Source organism: Cavia porcellus, unplaced genomic scaffold (genome assembly GCF_034190915.1).
Source record: "Cavia porcellus strain 051 isolate PalLab524CR breed Dunkin Hartley unplaced genomic scaffold, mCavPor4.1 scaffold_6, whole genome shotgun sequence".
NCBI classification, from domain to species: Eukaryota; Metazoa; Chordata; class Mammalia; order Rodentia; family Caviidae; genus Cavia; species Cavia porcellus.
This window is the reverse complement of record NW_026947489.1, coordinates 77,282,923-77,310,848: the sequence shown is the minus strand read 5'-3', so window position 1 is coordinate 77,310,848 and position 27,926 is coordinate 77,282,923. Positions and strand designations below refer to the sequence as shown.

Sequence of the window (27,926 nt, the reverse complement as noted above, 5' to 3'; positions counted from 1 at the left end):
TTTGTGGCAAATATTCAAAGATTACTTTCTGCAAATGATCACCAAGCCAAACATTTGGCCATATTTTTATTTGCTACATATACTATAAACATATACAATACATGCTACAAAAAACATTTTTTAAAATTTAACTGTCAAGAAAGTGTATAGTGTTATAATACAATGGCACATGTTCATATTTTATTTCAAACTGGTTTGCTTATCACCCATTTCAAACCATTAATAGTGAAATGTTACTTGTGGATAATTAAAAATTATCTATTTGCATTATTAACAATAAACAATTCCAACAAATTAATAAGAATTAACATGTCAAATATTAGTATCCAAAAAATGGGCTTTTGCAGAAATGATTATATAAAATATAGCAGCCAATTTCCGTTCACTTTGCTTTGTGACAATGTTCATATGCACTTGAAGAGTATTGGATCATTTGCATTTTTGGAAGATGTTTGTAAGAAGTCCTTCAATTTCTTGAGGTCCAATATCTGCCACATCCAGCCAAATCTAGCCCAACATTTCATATGATGCCTCTAGACAAACCAAGCAGAATTGAGAAATCCTTATGATTTGGGTAGAGCTGCATGTTCCACTAATATTACATACGAAAACAGACATTACAGGCCAATGAAGTCACAGGCAAAGGAAAATACAAACATTCAAACCAGCTGAACAAGGGTCTTCTACACATATTTTAGATGCCATTCTTTCAGGAAAACAGGATTTAATGTGTATTTGGATTTTACAGTATCTATGCTAACTGAAAATTTAACAAAGTAGTCAGATGGAATTACATTGAATATTGCAAATTTGTTCATTCAACATTACTCAGCACCCACTATGTGCACCTCACTGTGCCAGCATTCTAAAAGTTGAGTATTAATGGTTTATCAAGCATTACCTTAGTGTGAGGTAAAAATAAATTAGCGTCAACTCATTAGTTGCCTGCGATGGTACATGTAACCCTGTGCCAGGAGGCTCCCCTGGGCCAAGTAACAAGCTTCTGCACTCCCCACCCACTCACACACATCAGCACATCCACTGTGCTGGGCTGCGTGCTAGCCACTGCAATACCAGGATCTGGTGTATGTTTAGAGAATGCAAGTTTATCAAATTAATCTATGTAGGACAATTAAAAAGTTAACATTTCTTTCTTTTTAAAATGAGGTCCAAAGCAAAGTATACATTGTTTCTACTTGTCATACCACACCAGAGACCAGTAAGTGCCTTTCATCAACTGGGAACTAACTTTTGTCTGTTTCAGTATGTAGCCTAAACAGCCAAGATCATTTTTGGTCTCACAGAACTAGATTTGGAGCACCTGACCCCAAATAAATCATTCTATACTTGAAAAGGTGTATAAACTAAACCTGAACATAAAAAAAGTGAGCCAAAAATGAAGGCAGTTTATAATGTACTTCATTCAAGCACTATTCTGGCCCTGTAAAACGAATACTACATAAGCAATTCATGATTGGTTCAAACATTTCTCAAAGCACTATCCCTACCCCCAAACTCCTGTAATTCCAACCTGCCTTTTATACAAGTTGCACATAATGCAGAGGGCAGAATTTGACCCTGAAGTCTTCCATGGAATATTCCAAGTCATTGGTCCTTCCACTCCAAGCAGAATTTGAGAATTCTGAGTCTTCCCACTAGGATAATGGCACTCAGGAGAAATGGCCCTGTTGGATCCCATCAGCCACACGTCTCATCAGCTGCTGTAGCAGTGTGAACCCACTACTGACCCCTTGAGGGAAGGCAGAGAGCTGGGAGTCTGGCTGTCCGCGTAGTGAATCCAATACTGGCTTAAAGCTATGCACTGAATAAAGTGCTCGGCACATCCTGTTTATCATCTGGAATGAAAATATACACTATCTTAAGAATCAGCCTGCTTGTAGGTCTGAGGGAAAAGAATGACAAAGGTTTAAAGAATCCCAAGAAAGAATATGAAGCATTGACTGAGAAAGGAAGACAAATGCCTCTAGTAGTGTTCTCAGAATTCTCAGGATTTGAAATGTCAGAATGAGTCATACAATGGTCATGTCCCATAAATGAAAAAGCAATCCCGCTGGGCACTATTCACACGGTGCATGATTACTTCATGGGGGTGGAAGGGAACAGTCTACTGCCATTTGATAGTACGGTTTCAGAATGAAAACAAAACCACCGGGTAACTCAGGGTAAGCAGTGTGTAATAGTCCTCTCCTGTCCGTCGGTTTTCCACAGGTTGATCTGCATTGCCTGAGAAAGGAGGCAAGTCATCAGTCCCTTCTGATACAAGCATGGTCTTCACCACCTAAAATTGCCAATTCAAAAGTTAACCACACGAGCCCTCCAGTTTCGTACCCTGAATATGTGAAATTAGAATGGAGTAGTTCACTCTAAAAAGGATCACAGGTAACAACAGAATGCTTATATTTAACTAGACTGCTTTTAACACCGTAGAAAATTGTATAGATGGCAATAGAAAAAAAAAAGATTGTTCCCATCTGTCAGCAAAACTGTTTGTTGAGCTATACTCAGCTGAAGTCCTCATCAGGATTCTGTTGATCCAGCAGACGGACATGTGTGAATGGGAAGTGACCTCGTTTGCCATTACACTCCCCTTCCCACTGACCACTCACATTAATCTTCGTAACCTTTACCAGTTCACCGACCTGCAGGGGAGAATAAGGAGAGCGCTTTATTTCCGGTTAAGAATGTAAGCTCAGAAACTCCATCCTCTCTGGCATACCCTACCCATGTGATTGCTCTATGGCTGCTATTACAGAAATGACTATTCACTACCTCCCCACCCCGGCCACCAGACCGATTACTTGTGGTTAATACAGGCAGAAGGCAGAGTGTTTTTAGCAGTACAGAAAAAGAGAGTAGAAAAGATCCTAAAAACTATACTTTTTGGAAAACTTAATGTCTCTAAGTAATGTCAACCTAGTGAACTAGTACTCCTCTTTGTCCCCACTACTCTCAACTTCCTGCCTAGCCCACAGGGCCCTGCCAAGAGGAAGACACCTTGCCCCTTCCCTGGCATATGACAAGGGCACAATCCCAGGTTTACTCTTGTAAAAATATCCTGGCCTGCTACTATTTGCACCACAGTATGCATACCTTGTTTGGCACCAGAAAATGAACTACAAGTGTTCCTTTATTTTCTGACCAAGGCAAGTCTTTCCTACTTGGGCAGGTATAGACCAGAACTCTAGGTCTAATCAAATTCCCTGCAAGCCCCTACCATCTCCCATTTCTACCAGCAGACCTATGCCCAGCTTAGCCTTCAATAATACAAATTCAAAAACATCCAATGAGGGACCAAAATAATCAACCAATCATTACATTTTCATTTCTGTTTATAAAGTTTCTTAAGCTGGGTATGATGGTAATTCCAGCACTAGGGAGGCTGAGGTGGGAGGATGGTGGAAAGGTAGAGGCCAACCTGAGCTACACACAGTGAGTTCAAGGACAGCCTGGACTACATGATGAGACCTTGTCCCCCCAAAACAAAACAAAAAAAAATTAATAGAAGGTCAGTTTGGACCAGGGATTTAGCTCAGCGCAATGCCTGCTGAGCAAGCATGAAATGAGCTTCAAACCCCATACTGGAGAAAAAAAAAAAAAAAAAGAGAGAGAGAGAGAGAGAAGGTCAATCTGATAATGGATTCGCCCTGTGGCGAAATACTGAAGAGCAGTGCAATAAAACTCTAGCTGTCACTTGACCAAAGAGCCCCATGACTACCCCTTAATTGTCAGCATTTCAAATCTCAGCATGCAAGTGGCTCTTAAGTACCACTGTTTCTTTGGCTTTATGAAGTCAGTAACTATTTACTGGACAATACTTGATGTTTTCTTTTCTGTTTTTGAGACAGGGTCCTGCTATGTAGCCCAGGCTGGCCTCAAACTTATAACTCGCCTGCCTCAGCCTTTCAAATGCTGGGACTGTAGGCATAAGCCCTCCAAATCCAGCCTCAATTAATACGTTTTGTTTTTTGGTACCATGGAACAAAGTCAGGGGTGCTCTACTACTAAGCTACATCCCCTACCTCATCCTCTAGAGTGCCTAAGTTAAGAGGGGCACCACCATGCCTGGTTCCAGTTATGTTCCAGTCTTCCTAACTCTGTGAAAATGGAAGTTCCGAGCAATTACATGGTAACAGTTCATGTAGCCAGTAGCCCCCAGAAGTACCTGGCTAGAAAGCCCATTTCTCTCTCTCTCTCTTTCTCTCTCTCTCTCGTTTTGGTGGTACTATGGATTGAATCCAGGCCCTTCACACTGAACTATATCCCCAGCTCACTTTTTCTTTTGAGACAGGGTCTCAATCAGTTGCTAAATTTCCCAAGTTGGGCTTGAATTTGCAACCCTCCTGTCTTAGCCTCCCAGAGTAGTGGAATTACAGGCACTTGACACTTTGCTGAGCTCCACTTAAACTCTTATCACACCAAGAACTTTAAAATTATGTTTGGGCCCTATAGGTTTCCTAAAAATGTCTCTAGGGCAACTACTATCCAAAGCCAACTGAAATCCAGGTCCAGAGGTTCCTCTAGAACCAGGCTAATTGCTCTCATGGAGGACAATACAGCTTCCTTACTGGGCCATGTGTAATTTTCTTTTCTTTCTTTCTTTTTTTTTTTTTTTTTTGAGACAAGGCCTTGCTATATAATTCAGGTTGACTTCATAGTGATCCTCCTGCTCAGCCTCCTGAGTGTTGGGATTACAGCCCCCCCCCCCCCCCCCCCCGGTACCGGGGATCGAACTCATGACCGCCCTGCTTGCAGGTGCTTATGCCACTAAGCTAAATTTCCAGCCCCGGGATTACAGGTTTTGGCCACCACAGCCTAAGAAACTATCTAAAAATCACAGAGATGGACTGGGTGGATCACTGAGAAAACCAGAATAGAAACAAGGGAATAAAGGTAAGTGGGAGGCTGGTGATATAGCTCAGCAGCACAGCGCCTGCCTGGCAAGCACAAGGTCGTGAATTCCAGGTTCAGGTTATCACACAGGCATACATGCACAAACCCATCTAACTGCGTAGTTCAGTTTAGTACATTTTATCAAAAGATTTTATATCTCAATAAAAAAATAAGGGACAAAGTATTTTATTGTATTCAGCTTTTCTTGTAGAAGATAAAGACAGTTCTTTGGGACACAGCCTTAAGAGTGTCATTTTCTACCTGACTCCAAAATCTAAGTGTAAACACCTTTCTTTTCTCTGAATAGTCTCGGAGCTGGGTGTGGTGGTGCACTCCTATAATCCAAGCACTCAGGAGGCTGAGACAGGAGGATCATTGCAAATTCGAGACCAGCCCAAACTCCATAGCGAGACTCTGTCTCAAAAGACAAAAAACAAAACAAAAAACCCTTTATCCTTAAGCATTCAAAATACAGACTCAAGTCACAGCCCACAGAAGTTTAAGGGTAGGCTCAAGTGTGGACCAACCTAGCCTCTCTGCTATTAGCAGGCCCACAAAGCCATCTTAGTTTCTCAAGAAATACAAAGAAAGGGCCAGGGATATAGATCAGTGGCACAGTGCCTGCCTGACAAGCATGAGATTGTGAATTTGATCCCTGGTACCAAACAAACAAACAAGAAAAAACAAAACAAAAACACAGCAAAACCCACTGATCTAAACTGGGCGTGGTGGTGCACTCCTATAATCCCAATGCTCAGGAGGCTGAGGCAAGAAAATCTTTGCAAATCTGAGACCAACCTGGGCTACAAAGTAAACCCAAGACCAGCCTGAACTGCACAATAAAAGCCTGTTTCAAAAAGACAACATCTTGGTTTTTCTGTTTTGTTTTTTGAGACAGGGTCTTACTACAGAGATCAGGCGGCCATTGAACTCACCCTGAGACACTAAGAGTGCAGTGAACCAAGAAAATTTCCAGTCTATGTACTACATTGTGGTTGACAGTGAGTTTTCCCAAAATAGAGATATTTTGGCAAACCTGGAGTTCGTCCCTTTTCAACCACAACAGCAAATCTCTGTAAAGATACCAAAGGGTCTGGTCTCTAATGCCTGGCAGTCTGAACCAGTTCTGTTACTTCCAAAGTCCCTCCCTAATACAATTTTAGATGCTCTTTTTTGGGTGTGTGGTACTGTGGATCGAACTCATGACCTCGAACTTGCCAGACAGGCACTTATGCCACTGAGATAAATCCCCAGCCCTGTAAGGCAATTCTTTTTTTGTCTTTTTGAGACAGGGTCTGGCTGTGCAGTTCAGGCTGGCCTTGAGCTCACTTTGTAGCCTAGGCTGGTCTCAAACTCTCGATCCTCCTGAGTGCTGGGATTACAGGCCTGAGCCACCACCCCCGCTTCTGTAATGCAATTCTAAAGGTGAATTGAAAGCAAATGCTCACGGAAATAGACACTTATCTCAGTGAACAACACAAAACTGTTGGTTAAAGAAAAGGGTCTCACTATGTGCCTCAGGCTGACTTTGAACATCATATACTGACCTCCAATTTAAGGCAATCCTCCTGCCTCAGCCTCTCAAGTGCTGGGATTACAGGCCATGTGTCATCATACCTGGCTAGTACAGAAATTTAAATTCTACTGTTTCAGAAAAAGACAAACTGGATACAGCAAAGACTTGCTACTTGCACCTCCATGACTTCCAACCTCATTTTCTTCCCCTATCAGAGGGGCTTTATTTCAACATTCTATACACAAAGACTATGTTCCACATGCAGAAATATGTAGTCTCTGAAGCATCACCAAGTCCCTGAAGTACTTTACATCTTCCCTATGTGTACCACAAAGAAAAGGTCCAAGTCTTATGCCTGCCTTCTGAATCACTGAATGGAAGTTATGTAATTGGTACATTTAAAAAAATTGTCCTAGGCAATCTAAGGAGGCATAAAATAAACTTTAACATCTGCAAGATTTATTATGAGACTAGCTTCCAAGATGCCATGAAATAAAAAAGTTAGTCTAAGGTTGAAAACTGAAAAGTGCCTCTGTACTGTTCTAGTGTTAATTTTTCCTTCAAAGCACTCAGTATGAGCCAGGTACAGTGATGTTATACCTGTAATCTCAGCACTTTCAGAGGCTGAGGCAAAAAATAGGTTCAGGCCCAACCTATACTACAAATGAGACCGTAGGGTTGCACGGTCTATCTTTCGAAATATGATCTAGTTTAGTTGCCCAGGCAGCATCTGAACATGTGATTCTCCTGCTCAGCCTCCCTCGGTGCTTGGATTATCAATACAGCCACCACACTTGGCTATCTGAATTAATGTTTGTTAACAGCAAATGATAGTTTTTTTTTCCTTTTTTGAGACAGGGTCTTGCTATATTGTCCAGCGAGGCCTCAAACTCACTATGTGGTCAAGGGTGACCTCAAATTCCTAATGATCCTCCTGCCTCAGCCTCCCAGTGCTGGGATTACAGGAGTGCGCCACTATGTTGGACTAGATGTTTATCCACTGCTGTTTTCCTACGTAATATGGCTCGCTGATCAGCCTACAGAACCATAGTGAGAAAGAAATGACCTTACTATCTTTATTACCTAGAGCTAATCTGAGCTAATCTTTTTTTTTTTTTTTCCCCTTTTCTACTGGTATCAAATTCATGACGTTGAGCTTGCTAGGCAGACACTTTGAGGTGGCTGAACCAAACCCCTGGCTCCTCTAGAGCTAATCTTTACAGCTTTCATCCTTGCTGGAGAAATTACACGGATGTACCACAATAACTGGCAAGTGTGTTTTTTTGAGACAGGGTCTCATTCTGCAGTTCAGGTTGGCCTTGAACTCACTTTGTAGCCCAGGCATCTGCAAGATCCTCCTGCCTCAGCCCAAGTGCTGGGATTACAGGCATGTGCCACCAAGCTTGGCTTCAAAGAACAATTTAGAGAGACAATATAACATAGTTAACTGCTTCAAGTTGGGTAAGGTGGCACACACCTGTAATGCTAGCACTCTCAGAGGTTCAGTCAGGAGGATTACAAATTCAACCCCGGCTGGGTAACTTAGCATTTTAGCAAGACTTCATCTCCAAATAAAATATATGTCTTAACTCAGTGCTAAGATCCAGGGGTCAACTCCCAATAACACTAACGTAAAAACAAAGCAACAGCAATTCTGGGTAAGCTAGGTGGGTTGGAACACTTCTGTCATCCTAGCACTCCAGAGGCTAAGGTAGGAGCTGATTCCAGTTCAAGGCCAGTCTGAACTACATAGCAGGACCCCATCTAAAAACAAAACCCCCAAGAATGAGAGAGAGAGAGAGAGAGACAGACAGACAGACAGACAGACAGAAAAAAAAAAAAAAAGAAGAAGAAGATAAGCAGCTGTTTGACTAATCTCCAAGTACTGACAAATTCTTAAAAAAAAATTTTTTTTGGTACCAGGGATTGAACTCATGACCTCACATTTCCCAGGCAGGCACTTGTGTTGCTGAGTTAAACCCCAAGCCCTACAAATTCTAATAGTAAATGATTTGATGACAGAATTTTCTTTTTTTCCCCTAAGCTCATTTTTTAAAATAAAGTTGCCTTCTTTGTCTCAAATTAAATGATTCAAATTTATCAACATTAATCTTGGTTTAGAGGTGCTTCTTAGTGGTAGACTGCTTGCCTAGCATGTACGAGGCCCTGGGTTTAATCTTGAACACTGGAGCGGGGAGGAGGCCTGCTCAAACTGAGAATGGTAGTATATTCCTGCATTCTTCTTGGAGGCAGAGGCAAAAGGATCTCAAATTCAAACTTAAACAATTTAGTGAGTTAGCAGGACTGTTTTTTAAAAAACCCTAGGAGCTGGGTATGGTAGCGCATGCCCACAATCTCAGCACTCAGGAGTTGAAGCAGGAGGACTGCCTCAAATTTGAGGTCAGCTTGAACTATATTGCAAGACTGGCTTAAAAAAAAAAAAAAAAAAAAGTAGGGCTGGGGATTTAGCTGAGCGGCATAAGCGCCTTCCTTGCAAGCAGGCAGTCATGAGTTCGATCTACAGAACCGATAAAAAGGAAAAAGACAAAAAAAAAAAAAAAAAAAAAGTTATGGATTGTAGCTCAGTGCAATAACTGTAGTTCAAGGGGCCAGGGCTACAGCTCAGCGGCACAGTGCCTGTCTGTCAAGCATGAGGTCCTGAGTTTGATTCTTGGAACCGCGCCCTCCCCCCCCCCGCCCCACCAAAAAAAGACTAAGGTCAATCCCCAGTACTGCAAAAATAAATATACAGAGAAATAAAACAACTTCAAAGAAACCACTAATAGCCAGGTATGGTGATGCATGCTTGTAATTCCAGCACTCAGCTGAAGGAGGAGAATCACCATGAATTCAAGACCTAGGCTACACAGTGACTTCAAGGCCAGCCTCAACTGCATAGCAAGAGCCCGTCTAAAAAACAAAATCAAACAAAACAATCAAACAAACAAACACCAAGAGGTGGCACTGCCTGTATTCCCACCATTCAGGAGATAGGAGGATCACCTGAAGCCAGCCTGGGCTACACAGTAAATTCAACGGTAACCTGAACTGAACAGTAAGATCCTGTCTCAAAAGAAAACCAACCAAAACCAAAAAACGAGGCATAAAACACTATGATGTAAAATGCACCCATGTAGTTTACAGATCTGGATTTATAAAGGGTCAAATAATATGCTAAAAGAGATACATATACAAATACTGATTTCTGTCAGTGTGTGTCCGGGTCCATGTGCACACTGCTGGGGTCTCAATTCAGGTCTCTGCACCGAGTTATATCAGCAGCCCTTTTTGTATTTTGAGACAGAAGTTTGGTAAGTTGCCCAGGTTTGGCTGAACTGGTGAACTAAGCCTCCTAAAATGCGGGGACTATGAGTGTGTGTCACCATACCTGGGATGTTTTTGCTTTTTCTAGAATACTAAGCCCAGAGTTAGAATCTCTTTTTTGTTCTTGTTACTGGGAATTGAACTCAGGGCCTAGCGCTTGCCAAGCAGGCACTTGCGCCATGGAGCTATATCCCCAGCCCTAACCTTCTTATTTTTCGGTCTCATAGCAATCAGAAGAAAGCATCTGTTTCGATGGAAAATCAGACATTAAGAAAGAACTGTGGGTTGGGGATTTTACTCAGTGGTGTCTTAGTTCAATCCCTAGTACCAAAAAAAAAAAAAAAAAAAAAAAAGAAAGGCGAACTGTGCCTTCCTACCCACACAGCACAAGAGGATATGCTGTCAGTGAAACCCTACTATAACCTGCATCAAGAAGGGCAGAAGCCCTACCAAAAAGAAAAGAACCACAGATTAAATCTGGATTTGGTAGAAAGGTGATAAGGCAGAACTAGATCATCTGTCATGTTTCTACCAGCAAATAGCTTCAATGATAACTTAATTTATTTGTTTTTGAAATAGAGTTTTGCTAAACTGTCCAGGTGGACCTAAAACCTGAGATCCTTCCACCTGTTTTTTTTTTTTGTTTGGTATTGGGAATCGAACTCATGACCTTACATTTGCTAGGCAGGCACTTATGCCACTGAGCCATATTCCCCAGCCCCCACCTGAGTTTTAGGAGTAGTTGGGATTATAGTGGAGAGCCATCATACTCAACTTCAATTCATTTTAATATCATTTATTCCCATTTATTAAATAAGATATTTATTAATAAGGATATTTAAGGTTTCCTCTAGTTTTACAATTTCATGATACATTTTCCCCCAAGAATATAAGAAAAAGTGTTTTAGCCAGGCATGATGGTGCATGCCTGTAATTCTAGCACTCAGGAGGCTAAGGCAGGAAGATCACTGCAAATTCAAGACCAGCTTGGGCTACAAAGTGAGCTCAAGGCCAGCATAGTGAGACTGTGTTTCAAAAAGACCAAAAATAAATAGTTTTAAAGCTATTATTTAGGATGTTTTAATTTTCAAGAGATTTCTCCAGCAATAAATACATGTGGCTCTAAGCCAAAATAAAACTTACTGAAATCATGAACTAGTTTTTGTCTCAAATCTTTATTTTTCAAGTTTTTATTTCACAGCAGGAAAATAAGATTAACCATTTTTGTGCATTGAAACTCTCGGTCCACACAAGTATCATTAAAAATAATTCTCAGGGGCTGGGGATTTAGCTCAGCAGCATAAGCACCTGCCTTGCAAGCAGGCAGTCGTGAGCTCAATCCCCGGTACCGATAACAAGGAAAAAGACAAAAAAAAAAAAAAAAAAAAATCTCAGCTGGACATGATGACACATGCTTGTAATCTCAGCATTTAAGAAACTGAGGCAGGAAGATTATCAATTTGAGGTCAGCATTGGCTAAATAAAGAGTTCAAGGCAAGCCTAGACTACACAGTGAAACTGTGGCTTCGAAGAATTTCTTTGAAACTGGGCATCGTGGTTCATGCTTCTAATCAGAACTCTGTCAGGCTGAGGCAAAGACTGCAAGTGGGAGCACTGGTGGGGACGTGGGGGAAGCATGAGGGTACCTATCTATCTTCTCAGCCTTCTGGGAGCCTGAGGCAGGAGGATTGCAAATTCAAGCCACCTTGGGCAATTCTGCAACTTAGCAAGCGAAACCCTGTCTCAAAAATGAAAAGGGCTGAGGGAATGTAGCTCAATGTAAAGGCTTCTGGTTCAATCCCCAGTACTGCAATAAATAAACAAAAGAGAAGAAGAAGAAGAACAAAAAGACAAAGGCAAAGACTTGGGATGTAATTCATTGCAAGGCCCTGGACTCAATCCCCAGTATTACTTTTTAGCTATCTCTTTGAGAAAGGAAATGCTAATGGAACCAAAACTACTGTGGCTAACTGTCCTCTCCTAGGTGTTGGCTACTTGTTCTATGATGCTACTTTCATACTCCAGCCCAGTGGTAACTAGACCTGCAAAAACTGTCATGCATTGGGGCTGGGGATTTAGCTCAGCGGCATAAGCGCCTGCCTTGCAAATGTTAGGTCCTGAGTTTGATCCCTGGTACCAATAAAAATGAAAAAGACAAAAAACAAACAAACAAAAACTGTCATGAATCTCACCACGCACACAGCACCACGTTAGGTGTTAACACATTTTGATAGTCTCACTGGGTAGTTCAGGCTGCCCTTGAACTCACCTACGTAGCTCAGGCTGACCTCAAACTTGTGGCCATCCTCCTACCTCAGCCTCCAGAGTGCTGGGATTGTATGTAGGGGCCACCATGCTGAGCCAAGGACACTTTTATTTGTTTTTGGTTTTTTGAGACAGGGTCATGCTCTGTAGTCCAGGTTGGCCTTGAACTCATTGTTTTTAGTTTTTTTGAGACAGGGTCTCATGTAGTTCAAGCTTGGCCTTGAGCTCACCATGTAGTTCAAGGTGGCCTCAAACTCACAACAATATTCCTGCCTCTGTCTCCTGAGTACTAGGATTACAGGCATGTGCCACTATATCCAGTTTAGAGTCATTTTTATTTATTTATTTTTAATTTTTATTTTTTTTTAGAGTTATTTTTAATATACAACATGATTTCAAAACACACAAACTGGGGCTGGGGATTTAGCTCAGCGGCATAAGCACCTGCCTTGCAAGCAGGCGGTCGTGAGTTCGATCCTTGGTACCGATAAAAATGAAAAAGACAAGAAAAATTTCTTACTCTGTAATATTCAAAATCAGTTCAAATAAACCTGAGCTCATTCTGTGAACTACCACTCCCATTAAGCCCAGGGCAGTTCCTACTCTTCACTAAACAATAACTAGAACCAAAGAAAAAACTCAGACAAAACATAACACTTTGATCTCTTTGATAATTTTTAACTTTAACCTGTACCTATGAAAGTCATCTGTACCCTGGGTGTGGTGACACATGCCTGTAATTCCAGCACCCGGGAGCCTGAGGCAGGAGGATATGCAGGGCCCAAAAACCAAAAACAAACAAACAAATCATCTATGTACATTTCAGTCATTATACTTGTAGGTTCTGAAAATGGGATAACATGTAACTTCTGTCATGGCTTTTAGGCTAAACTATTAGCTCTGCATAACTCAGGAAGAGAGAGGGGAAAAGAGAGAAGAAAGAGGCAAGAGGTAAAGCTTTGAGTGCTAGGAATAAATACAATGGCTGTTCAGGCCTCCCAAATAAGAGATATTTGCCTTCTTGGTGCCGGGAATTTAGCTCAGTGGCATAAGCGCCTGCCTGGTAAAGTGCGAGGTCGTGAGCTTGATCCTGGTACCAAAAATAAATAAATAAATGATTTTTTAAAAACATTGCCTTCTTGCCTATAAATTAAACAACAAAAATCAAGGAAATCTGGCGCTTCTTGGAATGAACCCACTGAGGTGTGAGGTTTGGATCTCTTCATATCTATATTACACTTCTCCATTTCACTCTGATTTTTTCTCCCTGGCGTGATGAGAATGAAACTCAGCATCTCCTGAATGCTAAGTAAGTACTTCACAACAGCACTCCATCTTTAGTCCCACTCCTTGGCTCCTGACAAACACCATTAAACTAAGGAACCTCATATCCCCTAAAGCAAAACAGCTTGCTTTCACTTAAGTAGTTTGCTAGTGGCCACTTATACCTAAATCTATGTGAACCCAACTTGTTTTAGACAATGACAAACAGAAAGTAAAGGAAGAAATTAGAATACAGATGAGCAAAAATATTTTAGGTTAATTTCTATAAATTCAGATGTGTTATTAGTCAAAGTATGTTTAGTAGATCAGAACATTCAGTCATACAATTTTAAATTTACTCATTGCAAAATTGGTTTTCTATGAAGAGAAAACCAACATTAAATGCCAAAATCAGTACTTAGTAGCTTGACATTTACAACATCAAAATGCTGGTGCTGATTTCAGCATTCCTATAAAGCTCTAAGAGGTCTGAAAGGGAGACCCTGTAGCAGATCTCTTCTTTCTACATTTTACACATTATGTACCTCCAAAGCCAAGGCTGTCTTGTCGTAGGCATTAGGGACTCGCTTCTGGATAACCCTGGCATAAATGGGCCCATTCTGGAGGTTAGGGAGCGGAGTGTTGACGCTGGGTTGGGCATAGGGCCCAGGCTCCGGCCCACCCAGTGGCTGTGGGTGGGAACCCTCCTGGTTACCTCCAATCAGAGCCGATACTGAGGCGGAGGAAGGTCTATACTTCTCCACGTAAGGGACTGGAATCATCCCCCTCTTGCCTTCGCTGTCCTCTGCATTCCACCACTGCTCTTCAGGTTTATCCCGGATTCTCAGGATGTCTCCTTTCTTAAAGGGAAGATCTTCTTCATCATTCCCATTAAAGTCAAAGAGGGCTCGCACATACTCTGCCTCCTCCTGCCTGAGAATCACTCCACTACCCTGCCTGGATCTGGAAACTGGTTCTATCAATGTTGTAGTGTCCAAATAGTGAATTTTGTAGAATTCCAGTAAAGCAGGCAAGGAATCAAACTCTTGATCTCCTATTCGGAGTCTGGAAGGGTTCATTCCTAGAAAAAACAGAGTGAAGTGTTACTGAAAGATGTGCTATACTGGAGATGAAATCAAATTTTGAGCATTTTTTCCCATATACATGTAGTCAATCCTTAAAATTTTTTTTTTTCTTTGTACCGGGCAATGAACTCATGCTTGCCAGGCAGGCACTCGCTGCTGAGCTATATATATATCCCTGGCCCTCGATATTTAATCTAAAAAGTGTCCCCTTCTCTTCATAACAAATCAACATCACACTCTAAAGATGAAGCACCCCTGGGAAGATGTCCATCACCACTGTCCCTTCTGGCCTACTGGCATGCCCTCACACTAGGTCAGGGCGGCACACCACACAAGTTTTTCAATTATTTTCCCATTATGTTCTGTGGCTATTCCATTTACAGAGCAGCACCAGATTCAATTTTGTTGCAATCTTTTTTTCAACCTTAGGAACAGTGCTCCTGTTTCATAGGTTCTAGCATCGGTTCCAGGAAGAGGTGAGAAGAGCTTGGTGTCTACAGTGAGCTCAGTCATTCTCTTTACTTCTAGCATTTACTATTTCAAAGAACAAATAAAACATTTTAAGACTATTTTTTTAGTCTTACTTTGTTGACTGGTAACTGAAAAAACTTAGAAAAACCAAGGAATTGAAAAAGAAAAACTAAGACTAGGGACTAGAGATTTAGCTCAGCGGCATAAGCACCTGCCTTGCAAGCAGGCAGTCGTGAGTTCGATCCCCGGTACCGATAAAAAAAAAAAAAAAGAAAGTAGTAAGACCCTATTTATAAAAACAAAACAAAGAACAAAACAAAACAAAAACAAACACACTGCTTCAAAATTAATTCCTGCCTATGCCAGGGATATAGCTCAGTGACACAAGTGCCTGCCTGGCAAACGCAAGGGCTCTGAGTTCAGTGTCTGGTACTAAATAAATAATTCCTGCCTGCAACCCCAGCACTCAGGAGGCTGAGGCAGGATGGTCATTTTGAGATCTACACCAGCGTGGGTTAAAGTGAGCTCCAGGCCATTCTAAGCACAGCTAGACCCTGTCTCAAAAAGATATATATATTCCCCCCCCCCAAGCATGGTGTGTTGGTGCATGCTCATAATCTCATCACTTAGGAGGTTGAGGCAGGTGGATCACTGTGAGTTTGAGTTTGAAGCCAGCCTGGGCTACACAGCGAGTTCATAGTCTGCCTGAACTACACAGTGAGACTGTCTCAAAAAAACTCAGTGTTCTCTCTTGGTGACCCACCCTCATGCTGTAATGTATAATTCTTTTCCTATTTTTACTTCATCCAAACTTGCTCTTTAGAGTCTGGTTTTTCCCACCTACCTTTATTAAAACTTTGCCACTGTTAAAAAATTGATTGCTGATTGATGGACTACAGTACTGGAAATTGAATTTAGGGACTTTGCTCTGAGCTATATTCCTAGCCCTTTTTATTTTCAGGTAGGGTATCACTAAATCATTCAGTAACTGTCCAGGATTGGCCAAAATTTGCAATCCTGTCACAATCCCACAATGCTGAACACATTTGGCTTTAAAATCAATTTTAGGGGCTGGGGATTTAGTTCAGAGGCATAAGCACCTGCCTTGCAAGTGTGTGGTCGTGAGTTCAATCCCTGGTACCGATAAAAAAAGAAAAAGACGGGGGTGGGGATTTAGCTCAGTGGCATAAGCGCCTGCCTTGCAAGCAGGCAGTCGTGAGTTCGATCCCTGGTACCGATAAAAACAAAAAAGACAAAAAAAAAAAAAAAAAAAAAAAAAATCAATTTTAAGCCAAACATGGTGGTGCACACTTATAAACCCAGCACTTGGGAAGCTGAAGGAGGAGCACCACTGTGAGTCTGAGGCCAGCCTGTGCTACATATTGAGTTCAGACCAATCTCAGCCACACAGACAGATCCTATCTCAAAACACAAAAGAAAAATCAATTTTAAGCCTTCGTTTAAAACATGGAAACCAAGCTGGGCGTGGTGGCTCATGCCTGTAATCCCAGCACTGGGAAGGCTGAGGCAGGAAGATCATTGTGAGTTCGAGACCAGTCTGGACTACAAAATGAGCTCAAGGCCAGCCTGAACTGCGTATCGAGACCCTGTGAGACCCTGTCTCAAAAAGACAAAACAAAAACAAACAAACAAAAAAAACAAAAAAACATGGAAATCAGAATGTCGTTCTCTATGAGGTAAACAGGTCATGAAAGCCAGGCATGGTCAGACCCAGTAAGGCAGGAGTACTACAAGTTTAAAGGTAGACAGCCTGGCCTACATAAGAGTTCAAAACCTGCCTGAACTACTCTGAGAACTTGACTTGAAAAAAAACAAGAAAAAAAATTTCTTGAGTATGTGTATAGCCTTATAGGACATACTTCTCTATCAGCCCTGTAAGTCAAGGATAATAAATTAACAGGTATCACTTCAAATAAGAAACAAAGTTTCTAAATCAGGTACAGTAGAAAAGTGGCACCCTGACTGAGGTCTGTAATCCTGTTTAGGAAGCTGAAACAGGAGTAAATGTCCAAAGCCAGCCTGGGAAATTTAGGAAGATCCTATCAATCAATCAATCAATCAATCAATCAGGCCAAGAATGTAACTCAGGGGTAAATGGTCCCTGAGTTAATCCCCAGTATCACACAACAAATAAAAACAAAAAGGCATATATACAAAGTTTCTAGTCAAATAACACTGCCAAATAATCATTTTAGTGTTTAATTAATTATTTTGTCATTTTTGAGACAGGTTCTCGCTCTGCAATTCAGGCTGGCCTTGAACTCGCAACAACATCAGCCTCCTGAGTGCTGGGATTATAGGCATGTCACCATACCCAGCTAGTTTTTACCTTTTGGCTTCCTAATAATGTAATAAATAGCTCTACAGAAAGTCTGGGTCCTGGCGGCTGAGGATATAGCTCAGTGGCACAGTGTCTCCCTGGCAAGTGTAAGGTCATGAGTTCGATCTCCAGTACAAAAAAAAAAAAAAAGAAAAAAAGAAAAAGAAAACCTTGGGTGTTTCTTGTTTTTCAGACAGTATCTTGCTATGTAGAGACTGGTCTCAAACTCATGGTGATCCTCCTGCTTCAGCCTCCCAAGTGCTGCGATTACAGGCACAGCAAGTTAAATATTACCTTTAATCAGTGTAACCACTGCACAGAATTCAATGTTTTAGTTTAGAACCTATCATATACGTAATTAATATATGCTTATTTATGTTGGAGGTAGGATACAGATCGAACCCAGGGATGTTAGGTACTCCATCATTAAGCTACATCCCCAATTCTGATATATGTCTTTTATAATTGGGTTATTACAGTTTTGTTTTGTACTAGAATCAAACTCAGGACCTTGCACTTGCCAAACAGGCACTTGTATCACTGAACTACATCCCTGGCCCCTCCTCTACTGATTTGTTTTTTCTGGGGCTGGGGATTTAGCTCAGTGGCATAAGCGCCTGCCTTGCAAGCAGGCAGTCGTGAATTTGATCCCCGGTACCGATAAAAAAAGGAAAAAGGAAAAAAAAAATTGTTTTTCCCTTAGGTTAAACTCAAATGATAACTCTGCATCACGGTGTTAAAACATTAAGGCTTATATTCTAAACTGTCCTCCCAAAGTTAGTCCAATGTTGCACTCTTACCAGTACTTGGTGAATTTTTATTTCCCCTGATATCCTTATCAAAAGGGCACTCTAAACTAGGTGTGGTGGTGCATACCTGTAATCCTAGCACTTGGGAGGCTAAGCCAGAAGGATGGCTAGGAGTTTGAGCCCAGCCTGAGCTACACAGGAAGTTCAAGACCAGCCTGAACTACATAGGAAGACCCTATCTCAAAAAACAAAACAAAGTCACCTATAGCAGAAATGTTATTATTTTAAAATTTCACCTTTGACCATTTAATGCATTTCATGTTTACCAATCGTACGTTTTTAATTTTTAAAAATTTGTATTAGTACACAATAATTACATTCATTGTGGGGACTGTACTTCTTTGAAAATTACTTGCTTGGGATGAGTGAGCATTTGCGGTACTAGGAGTTAAACCCAGGGGCACTTTACTGTGAGTCAAATCTCCAGGCCTTTTTGAGTCAAGGTCTTACTATTCAGCCCAGGGTAGTCTTAACTTGTGATTCTTCTGCCCCATCCTCTTACATGGCTAAAATTTCCAGCATGCACTATACTTGTTTCAGTTCTGTTAAGGGAAACTGTCAATTGCCATTTGTTATCAACACCCCCCCCCCCAGATAACACACTTTGTCCAGTTAAGTCGCAGGAAATGAGGCTTCTCTAATGAAGCCAAGAAAATTTATTAATTTTAGTTAGTTTTGTAAGATAGGGTCTCACTGTGTAATTCATGCTGGCCATGAACTCATAATTCTCCTGCCCCAGCCTCCCAAGTACTGGGCTTACAGGCATGCGCCACCACACTTGGCCTTTTAATTTAGTTTTTTTAAGCAGGGTCTCAATATATATAGTTCAGGCTGGCTTTTGAATGCACTATGTAGCTCAGGCAGGCCTTGAACTTCTGGAGATTCTCCTGCCTCAGCCTCCAGAGCTAGGATTATAGGCATGCGCCACCATGCCCAGCCAAGACACTAGCCTTTGCACTGAGATACATTCCCATCCCTTTAAATTTATTCTTGTTCTTTGTTGCTGTTGCTTTTCTTTTTTCTTGTCTAGCTCCTTTTTATTTTCAGATAGGGTTTTACTAAGTCACCAAGTTGCCCAGCTGGGTTTGAACTTGTAACCCTAATTTAGCCTCCCCAGAGCACTGTGATTACAGGTGTGTGCCACCTACCATGCCCTGCTACATACCTTATACTGCAAAACACTCTACCCAGAGAATTTGCAGCTATAAGTTAAATAAAACAAAGTTCGTAGCCCAGACTCAGGACTACCAGCTGTCTCTCCAATTTAAGGCACTGAGACAGCAGAGCCAGAACTGTGCTTCTATGGCAAACACTGGTTGGGCACTGCAAAGCGTGACCCAACAGCTCAAAGTATAGGACTGGAGAAAATGACTTTTGTTGTGACTGCACCACAGCATGGCATGCTGTATTCTTAGCTTCTCTCCACTGAGGAGGTATTATTTAAGACTTATGGCCAAAAAAGATGCAATGGCTACCTCACCCTGCACAGTAATTCAGAATGATTTTTTAGGCCTGCATAGTGAATTCTAAGGGCAGGGTCAATGTAAGCATGGAAATCTCCTCAATACTGAATGCTCAGGGTAGAGTGGTAGTTGGCTGCACACCAGCAGAGGACCCTGGTGTGCGCCACTACTTGGCCTTTCATTTTAGCAAATGGTTCTGATTTGCTAGTGGGAGGTGCACGCCTGTAACCCCAGGTACTCTGGAGGATGGGACAGAAGAATCATAAATTTGAGGTCTGTTTGGCATAGTGGCACATGCCTATAATCCCAGCTTCTAGAAAGACTGAGGCAGGAGGATTCAAAGTTTGAGGCCAGGCTAGGGATATAGCTCAGCAGCACAAGCACCTGCCTGGCAAGCACAAGGTCATGAGTTCAAGTCCTAGTACCAAAAATAAAAAATAAAAATGTGAGGCCAACGTACATAATTTAGCAAGATGCTGTCTTAAAAAAGGGGCAGGTTAGGGCTGGGGATTTAGCTCAACGGCATAAGCGCCTGTCTTGCAAGCAGGCAGTCGTGAGTTCGATCCCTGGTACCGATAAAAAGGAAAAAGACAAAAAAAAAAAAAAGAAAAAAAAGGGGGGGGGGCAGGTGAGGATGTAATTCAATGGCAGAAAGCTTGCCTACCATATTCATTCCCAGTACTGTACTACCAAAAAAAGTTTGAGGTCAGCCTGGACAATTCAGCAAGACTTCAAAATTAAAAATTCAAGACTTAAAAGTTAAAATTTTTTTAATTAAAAAAATTAAACAGTTGTACATACCTGTAATCCCAGCATTTTAGGAAGCTGAGTCAGGAGGATCAAAAATTCAAGCCCTGCACACCCCCCCCCACTGCTAAATTTGACTGGCTTTAAAAGAAAAAAAAAATTCAAGCCCTGCCTAGGCATTTCAGTGAAACTTCTGACACTGTTGTAATTCAGTAGTAGAGTTCTAACACACATGAGGTTCTGGGTTCAATCCTCAGTAAAGGGTGGGAAATATTTCTGTCATACCCAGGAAAACTCCATTGGTAACATGTACTGAACCACAAGCCAAGGTACAATAGCAGAAATGGTTTTTGCTAGTTGTCCTTTTAGGACAGTGGTTGGCAGATAAATTGCTTGAAGTCAGGAATAGTGGTGCACACCTTAATACTAGCACTCTGAGGCTGAGGCAGGAGGGCTGCCATGAGTTCAAGACCAGCCTGGGCTACACAGTAAGTTCAAGATCTGCCTGAATTGCAGAGCAAGACTCAGTCTCATTAAACAAACAAACAAACAAACAAAACCTCAGTATCACATCTTCTTTTTTATTTCCAAGATGAAGTCTCACTATGTTGGCCCAGATTGGTTTCAAATTCCTGGGTTCCTGTGATTCTCCCAAGAGTGAAGAGGACTAGGACTACAGATGCATATTACCATGAATGCTATATTACTTCCTATTCTTAATAAATGTAATTCTAAAGTGAGGAGAAAAGCCAGGCATGGTGGCAAATGCCTATAATCTCAGCAGTCAGGAGGCTAGGCAGGACTGCTGTGAGTTTGAGGCCAGTCTGGACTACACAGCAAGACCCTGTCTCAAAAAACCAGCACATCTATATAAAGGGGAAAAAAATGGTAGGTGAAATCTGTCCCCAGCTTTGAAAAGCACAAAGTATAGTGAGATACAAAGGTGTGTTAGTGAGCAAGGAGCAAACCAGAATGTCAGAAGACATTATCAACAGATGTGTTCCTATAAAATCTAGTAGCAACAACAACAAACTGTGCTGAGATACAACAAATGAGCAACTCTAACCATTGCTGGACATGTCCAGTGCACTTTGTTCACTCTAAAAAGGAAGACAACCACTCCTGGTCATCCATTGTTATGGTTCCTGTTACTGTAACAGGCCAAGTGAAATATGTTTTTCGGGTAAAGAAGGGTGCTAGAACAAATAGGACTACTAGGCTAGCCAAGTTCCTTGGCAAAATCAGTGGAAGAAAAACTGGCAGATTATCTAGCACAAAAGCTAAGAACCAGATTTAACTATTTTGTTCCAATGGTCCATGGTGTGACTAGGCTAGGAGCTGATGGGGTGGTAGTGGTTAACATTCCCAACACAGAGAAACGAGCAAAACGCCACAGGAAAACTTTGATATACTTCACCTATAAATTATCCTTCTGTGCCACTAACATAATTCCACAAAGGAATGCCTGGTTTTGTATACTGCGGGCCAGTCAGATACATGCAAATCAAGTTTCACTGATCCAAACTCCAGAAAGGAAGGAAAGGGAAAGAACATACACAAGTTCCAGATAAGCCCAAACCTTACCATTGCTACGTGTTCCAGCTCCTTTTCCCTCCTTCAGCTCCTTCCAACCACAAAAAGCCAAAGGCAGGAAATAGAAGGGCGGGAAAGGAAGGAGATAGAGTCAGTGAGTCTAGAGGACAGAATCACAAGAAAATTCTCACATCGATCTGGGACTTCAAAAACCTCACTGCCATATTCTGCATCAAACCTAACCATGTCACTATGAATCAATACATTCAGAAACCAAACTCTATGCACAGTTGGCCACCCCACCCCACCCCCGCCTTTGGGCTTTTGTTTTTTTGCGATAGGATCTACATAGTTTAGGCCAGAGACTAACCATATTCTTTTGGTTTCCCTGTACTGGCTTAACCATCACTTCTAAGCATCTCAACCTTTAGGCTACAAGTTTTTAAACAGCATCACACCCTAAGCAACACTCCCACTTGTGGGTCCTTTAGGCTAAACAGGCCAGTTACATCTGGCAAGGAACCACCAGTTGCATCACCCCCAGGCTCTCCGATAGCTTACAGTAATTTTTTCATTTGGTGGCACCCAGAATTGAACTCAGGACTTTTGCTAGCTTCACTCTCAGATTGCTTTATTTTTTGAAATAGGCTTTTGCTAAGCTGTCCAGGCTGGACTCAAACTTGCCATCCTTTTGCCTCGAACTCTAAAGCGCTGGAAGTAAAGCGCTGAAGTAAAGGGATGTGCCACCATATCCTACTACACAGATTTTTTTCCCCTTCCTTTCCTTCATTCCCAGGCCATCTCTTCTTTCTCCACTGCCTATGGTATTTATAGAAGTTGCTTAAATAACACAATTTTTTTAAAATACAAAGTACCAAAAGACCACAGATTCTGAGAAGAGATCCTAAAGATTTATCAAAATGTACGTTTCAACAAGGCATGGTGATGCATGCCTGTAACTCAGTGATTCTGGGAGCCTGACGTAAGAGTCCAAGCCTAGCCTGGACAATGTAACTCAGTGTGAAAGTCCCCAGTTCAACTTCAGTATGGGGAACACACACACACACACACACACACACACACACACACACACACGGTCTCATAGGCAGAAAGAACTTTGTTTTGAGATAGGGTCTTATTCTCCGGTGCAGGCTGGCCTTGAATATACTTGGTAGCCCAGGTTAGCCTCGAACTCACAGAGATCCTCCTGTCTCAGCTTCTTGAGTGCTAGATAAGGATGCATCACCAAGCCCAGAACTTTTTTTTGGATACCAGGAATGGAACTCAGGGCTTTGTGCTTGCCAGGTAGGTACTTATGCCCTTGAGTTATATCTCTGGCAGAACTTTCTAAAAAAGGCAGAAATCAGCATGGTACTTTGTAGATTTAGAGTAAGTCAACTCTGCCTCTTATTTACAGCTATATATGAGTTGTTATCTAAATTCTATGTGACTTAGTCCCTCATTCTTAAAATCCAGAATCCAGGGGCTGGGGATTTAGCTCAGTGGCATAAGCACCTGCCTTGCAAGCAGGCAGTCGTGAGTTCCATCCCCGGTTCCGGCAAAAAAAAAAAAAAAAAAAAAAAAAAAATCCAGAATCCATTACAGTTCCCCAGAGAAAAATTCACAAAATCTCAAAATGCTCCTCAAAAGTCCTATGGTAAAGCCGGGCGTGATGGCTCAAGCCTGTAATCCCAGCACTTGGGAGGCTGAGGTGGGAGGATCATTGAATCATTCCGAATTTGAGACCAGCCTGGGCTACAAAGTGAGCTCAAGGCCAGCCTGACCTGCATAGAGAGACCCCGTCTCAAAAAAGACAAAAAAAAAAAAAAGTCCTATGGTAAAACGGATTTGAAAAACCCAGTTCTCTCTTGGAAGATCATGGAGCAGTGCTATAGTAACCCCATTTCCTTTTGCCATGAGGTTATTTTATGGGTATAAAACCTCTGAGTAACTCAAGAACTCCAGAACCATTGGGTGGAGGGATACCCTGACATAGAAGACTAAGAAATGAAAATCTGGCTGTGAACAAAGATGAAAAACAAAACAAAGAAGGTGAAGATAAAGGGGACAGTGGATAATCTGCAGCCCCACACTATCTGCAGAGAAGTGGTTCAGTGCAGCACTACCTTGAAGAGAAATCAAATAATTACCACCTCACTTCTATTCCTATTTCCAACAGAGGCAAGCATTTATACTCCCCTCACTCACTAGGGCAAAGAAGCAGGAGGCCTTAGTCTGAGCAAGCGCCACCCTATTTTCATTTCCCAGACCAAGGTCTTTTCACACCTCTTCATGTACACCTCACTCCCTAATTTTTTTTTTTTTTTTGTCTTTTTGAGACAGGTCTCGCTATGCAGTTCAGGCTGGCCTTGAGTTCACTTTGTAGCCCATGCTGGTCTTGAACTCGCAGCGATCCTCCGGCCTCAGCCTCCCGAGTGCTGGGATTACAGGCGTGAGCTACCATGCCCAGCTTGCTCCTTATTTAACTGTTAAACCTAGGTCAGCACTTCTATTTTCTCTCAAAAATAAGAAAGCTAGGCCAGGCATGGTAGCACACACCTGTAATCCCAGCATTCAAGTTGAGACAAGAGAATCACTGCAAGTTCAACCCCAGCCTGGACTACACAGTGAGCTCAAGGCCAGCCTCAACTGCATAGTGAGACCGTCTCAGAAAGAAAAGAAAAGCAGACACAGTAACTTACCCAAAGTTATATGACTAATAATAAGATTCAAACCCAGGCTCTAGAGTTCAAGTTGTAACTATGAGTAGTGACAAAGTATTCAATTTTGTACCAGTCAAGGTCTAGTAGTCTCTCACTGTTCAAGAGAAAGAAACTAGATGAATTGTCAATTATCTGCCCAAGAGATTCACCATGAACCCTAACCTGAAAGAACATGACCAACAGACATGTCCAGACCCTTCAAAATGTCCCTGGAGCAGTCCAGGTGCCAGCAGGCTACAGCAGCATAAGTTCTGAAGGAGCTAAAGACCTAACAGAGGGCTGGGTATTTAGCCCAGTGGCATAAGCGCCTACCTGACAAGTGTGAGGTTGTGAGTTTGATTCCCCAGTACCAAAATCAAACAAACAAAAAGAGCTAACAGAAGTACTTCACTGGAAAACATTGAGAATTCGTGGTCTGATCTATGTTTCTATTATTACTACTACTACTACTATTTTTGGAGATAGGGCCTTACAATGCAGTCCAGACTGGCCTGGAATTCATGGCAATCCTTCTGCCACAACAGATGGGATTACAGTTGTGTACCTGTGGCTAAATTTACAGGTAGATAAATTTCAGGCTGTTTTTTCCTCTATAAAATGGACGTATTTTTAGTTAAACGGAGATCACCGTATTTCACTCATGAGATCACTACCAACAATAAGTGAGGTAAAAAAACACAAAGGTACTCAGTACTTGGCACAGAATTTAACCAGTCAGTAAATGTTAGCTATTGATACTGTAGATCTTTCTCAAAAATTCAACAAAGTCCATTGTGTGGTTTCAAACAACAAAAAAAAGCTTGATGGAGAGGATACAGAAATGGGGTCCATGACAAATGGAAAATGGGATAGGGATAGATAGCAGAAAACAATACCTATTAACGTTCCACACCCCATTCACAAACTGTGGCAATCTTCACCTTTTCTCCTGGGCCAATCATCTCAACTCTTATCTGTTTTGAAAAGGTGGAGCTGAACAGCAAGGTAATGGTTGCGATACAAAACTACAATATCAAGGAGTGAAGAATTATCAAATCTTTTTTTTCCATTTCCAAATTTTACAACAAAACACAAAACTGAGAATTGAATTTCAGTGATAGTTTACCATCATTGGTACTGCATGTAACAAATTCCTAAATGACTTCCAAGGTAGTATCAAAGTAAAACTTATCTGTTTGGGGGCAAATATATATTTGAGGAAAATATAACCAGAACATTTGGTTTGGGGCAAATACATGTAGCAATAATCTTATCTCAATGTTTTGAACAGACCAGACTGAGAAAGACATAGGATAATTTGTTGGTTTTTGGGGCTGGGGATTTAGCTCAGCGGCATAAGCACCTGCCTTGCAAGCAGGTGGTCGTTGAGTTCGATCCCTGGTACCGATAAAAATGAAAAAGACAAATAAATAAATAAATAATTTGTTGGTTTTTTGGGATTGGGTCTCCTTGTATGGTTTTGGCAAGCCTTGAGTTCACTAGGCTGGCCTCAAACTCAGTGATCTTTCTGTCTCAGCCTCCAAGTGCTCAGATTATGGACATGCAACACCATACCTAGCTATATAGGATAGCTGGTGAATGTGAAAGACCCCACACTTATTTTTTTAAATTAATACTTTTGTTAACAATAAAAAGATTGTTCATTCAACCTTCCCGTTTCTTGACAGAAAAATCTGTATCAGGACTATCTACAAGGGCAGGTCTGCAAAAACTTGCCCAAGAGGCTCATAACTCATACATGAAACTAGCCTAAATAAATCTTAGCTGGTCTGGAGGAATCATCTTCCACTTGGGAACATCCACTTGAGTACATGTCAACAGCCTCTTGGTGCTGTACACAGATATACAGACAATGGTAACCTCAGAATAAGTGCATATATTTCCTTAACATGCCCCAAACAACTCTAATAACATAGGTAGGACAGTCACATTTCAATGATCCTTGACAAGATGACCCAGTGGAGGTTCTTCCCAGCAGGACCTGGTCCCCATATCCAAAGACTCCAGCCACAGCCTCAACTTGCGGAGCAAGGCCAGAAATACAAACTGACAGTGTTTAAGCCCAAGGAAAATGAAATTCCATTCACTTTCAAGAAAGGGATTGTTTCCAGTAGCTTATCTCTGATTTATTTTCACGGACTGAAAAAACCTAAAAAGCCTTTCTTCTACAGAATACTTTGAAAATCAGAACCCTGATTAATTTCAGTAAGCAGTCTTCTGGATATTAGATCTATTGGCCCCAACCAGGCACCAATATATTCTAGGCGAGCAAAGAGGCTTTTTTTTTTTTTTTTTTTTTTGGCTTCATTGCACTTAGTTTCACCACCTTCGTCGTCCATAGGGCAAGAGGACAGTAACAGCATTTTGGAAAAATGCCCAAGAAAGGAAAAAAACTGACCGGTTTCCTGAGGGTGTCTCCATCCCTCCCAGCCAGTATGTGGGGACTTCCTACCGAAGGCCACCGTGGGAGTATGGCCAAACCCAGCTCTCCCAACACTGCAGGAAATGTTTCAAGCCTAAGAGCCACTTGTAGGATTATCGGATCCATTCTGGGCATCGCTGCCAACTGATGAACCCGCAGTGCCAACATCCCCCTCAGTCCTTTGTCCCCCGTCGCGGAGACCTGCCTGCTCTGACCTTGTTCCCGGCTCGGGCGCCAGCCCCACCCTGGGGCCGGAGCAGTTCCCCTTCCCCTGGGCTGTCCTCCCAAGGCACACCCAGCGGCCACGGTCAGCAGCGCCTCCTCCCCCACACGCCCGGGGTTGGTAGGAACTGAGCCTGGGCTCCAGCCCTTTACCCAAATCGCGGGGGTCACCTAGCCAGAAGCGGCCGGCTAGGCTTGGGGTTCCGCGGCCCTCAACCCAGTCCGGGGCCTCCCATCCCGTGCGTCCCTCACCGGGCGGAGGCTGAGCGGGCGACGGTGGCACCGGCGGGCGCGGGCCGCTGCTGTTGATGATGTAGTGAGAGACGCGAGAGTTCTCGGAGACGCTCAGCACATAGTCCCCGGGGCTGGTGCTCGAGTCCCGCACCAAGAACACCCCGTGCCGCTGGCCCTGCAACAGCGCCACCGCCTCCTGCCGGCTCAACCGGCCCCAGTACCAGCTACTCCGCTCCTCCGAGTCGAAGTTGCCCGCCATGGCCGCCTTCGCCACTACACGCTGGGCCGCCGCCGCCGCGCGCGCCCCTCCAGCCCCGGCGCCCGCCGCCCAGCGGACCGGCTCCGGTCGCAGCCTCACAGCAGCGCCTGAAATGGCGGCGGCGGCGGCGGGCCTTCCCCACCGGAAGTGACGCACTCCTTGCCCGAGGGAGGCTGCTGGGAAGGGGACCGACGCCCGCCATAGGGAGAAGGGCAAAGGAACTTTCACCCGCGCACTGCGCATGCGGCCTCATGGGCGTCGCCGTCTGGCCCAAAGTAGGACTGCAGAGGAAATGGAGGCGGAGTCTAGGGCTGCGGAGGCGGAGCCTCAACCGGCAA

General features: G+C 42.6%; 1 protein-coding gene across 2 annotated transcripts; it reads right to left on the bottom strand.

The window, feature by feature from the left end:
• Positions 1–53: 53 nt before the first annotated feature.
• On the bottom strand, positions 54–27,739 carry Crk (CRK proto-oncogene, adaptor protein). Of its 2 annotated transcripts, none has more exons than XM_013152275.3 (3): positions 27,348–27,739; positions 13,825–14,360; positions 54–2,660 (listed from the first exon to the last, which is right to left on the bottom strand). In XM_013152275.3, exons 1-3 carry the CDS (start codon positions 27,586–27,588, stop codon positions 2,523–2,525), a joined length of 915 nt encoding a protein of 304 aa, XP_013007729.2. In that variant the 5' UTR covers positions 27,589–27,739; the 3' UTR covers positions 54–2,522. The 2 variants fall into 2 exon arrangements, with proteins under 2 accessions (XP_013007729.2, XP_063107140.1); XM_063251070.1 differs by having other exon boundaries at positions 13,995–14,360.
• Positions 27,740–27,926: the final 187 nt, after the last annotated feature.

Bases quoted from the DNA above. Each gene is read 5' to 3' on its own strand.
- Crk (XM_013152275.3), bottom strand. From the start codon at position 27,588: ATGGCGGGCAACTTCGACTCGGAGGAGCGGAGTAGCTGGTACTGGGGC. The intron at 14,361-27,347 runs GTGAGGGACGCA...TGTTTTTTCTAG, and splicing joins GCCCGCTCAGCCTCCGCCCG to GAATGAACCCTTCCAGACTC. The intron at 2,661-13,824 runs GTACATAATGTG...TCTCCCCTGCAG, and splicing joins AGACAGCCTTGGCTTTGGAG to GTCGGTGAACTGGTAAAGGT.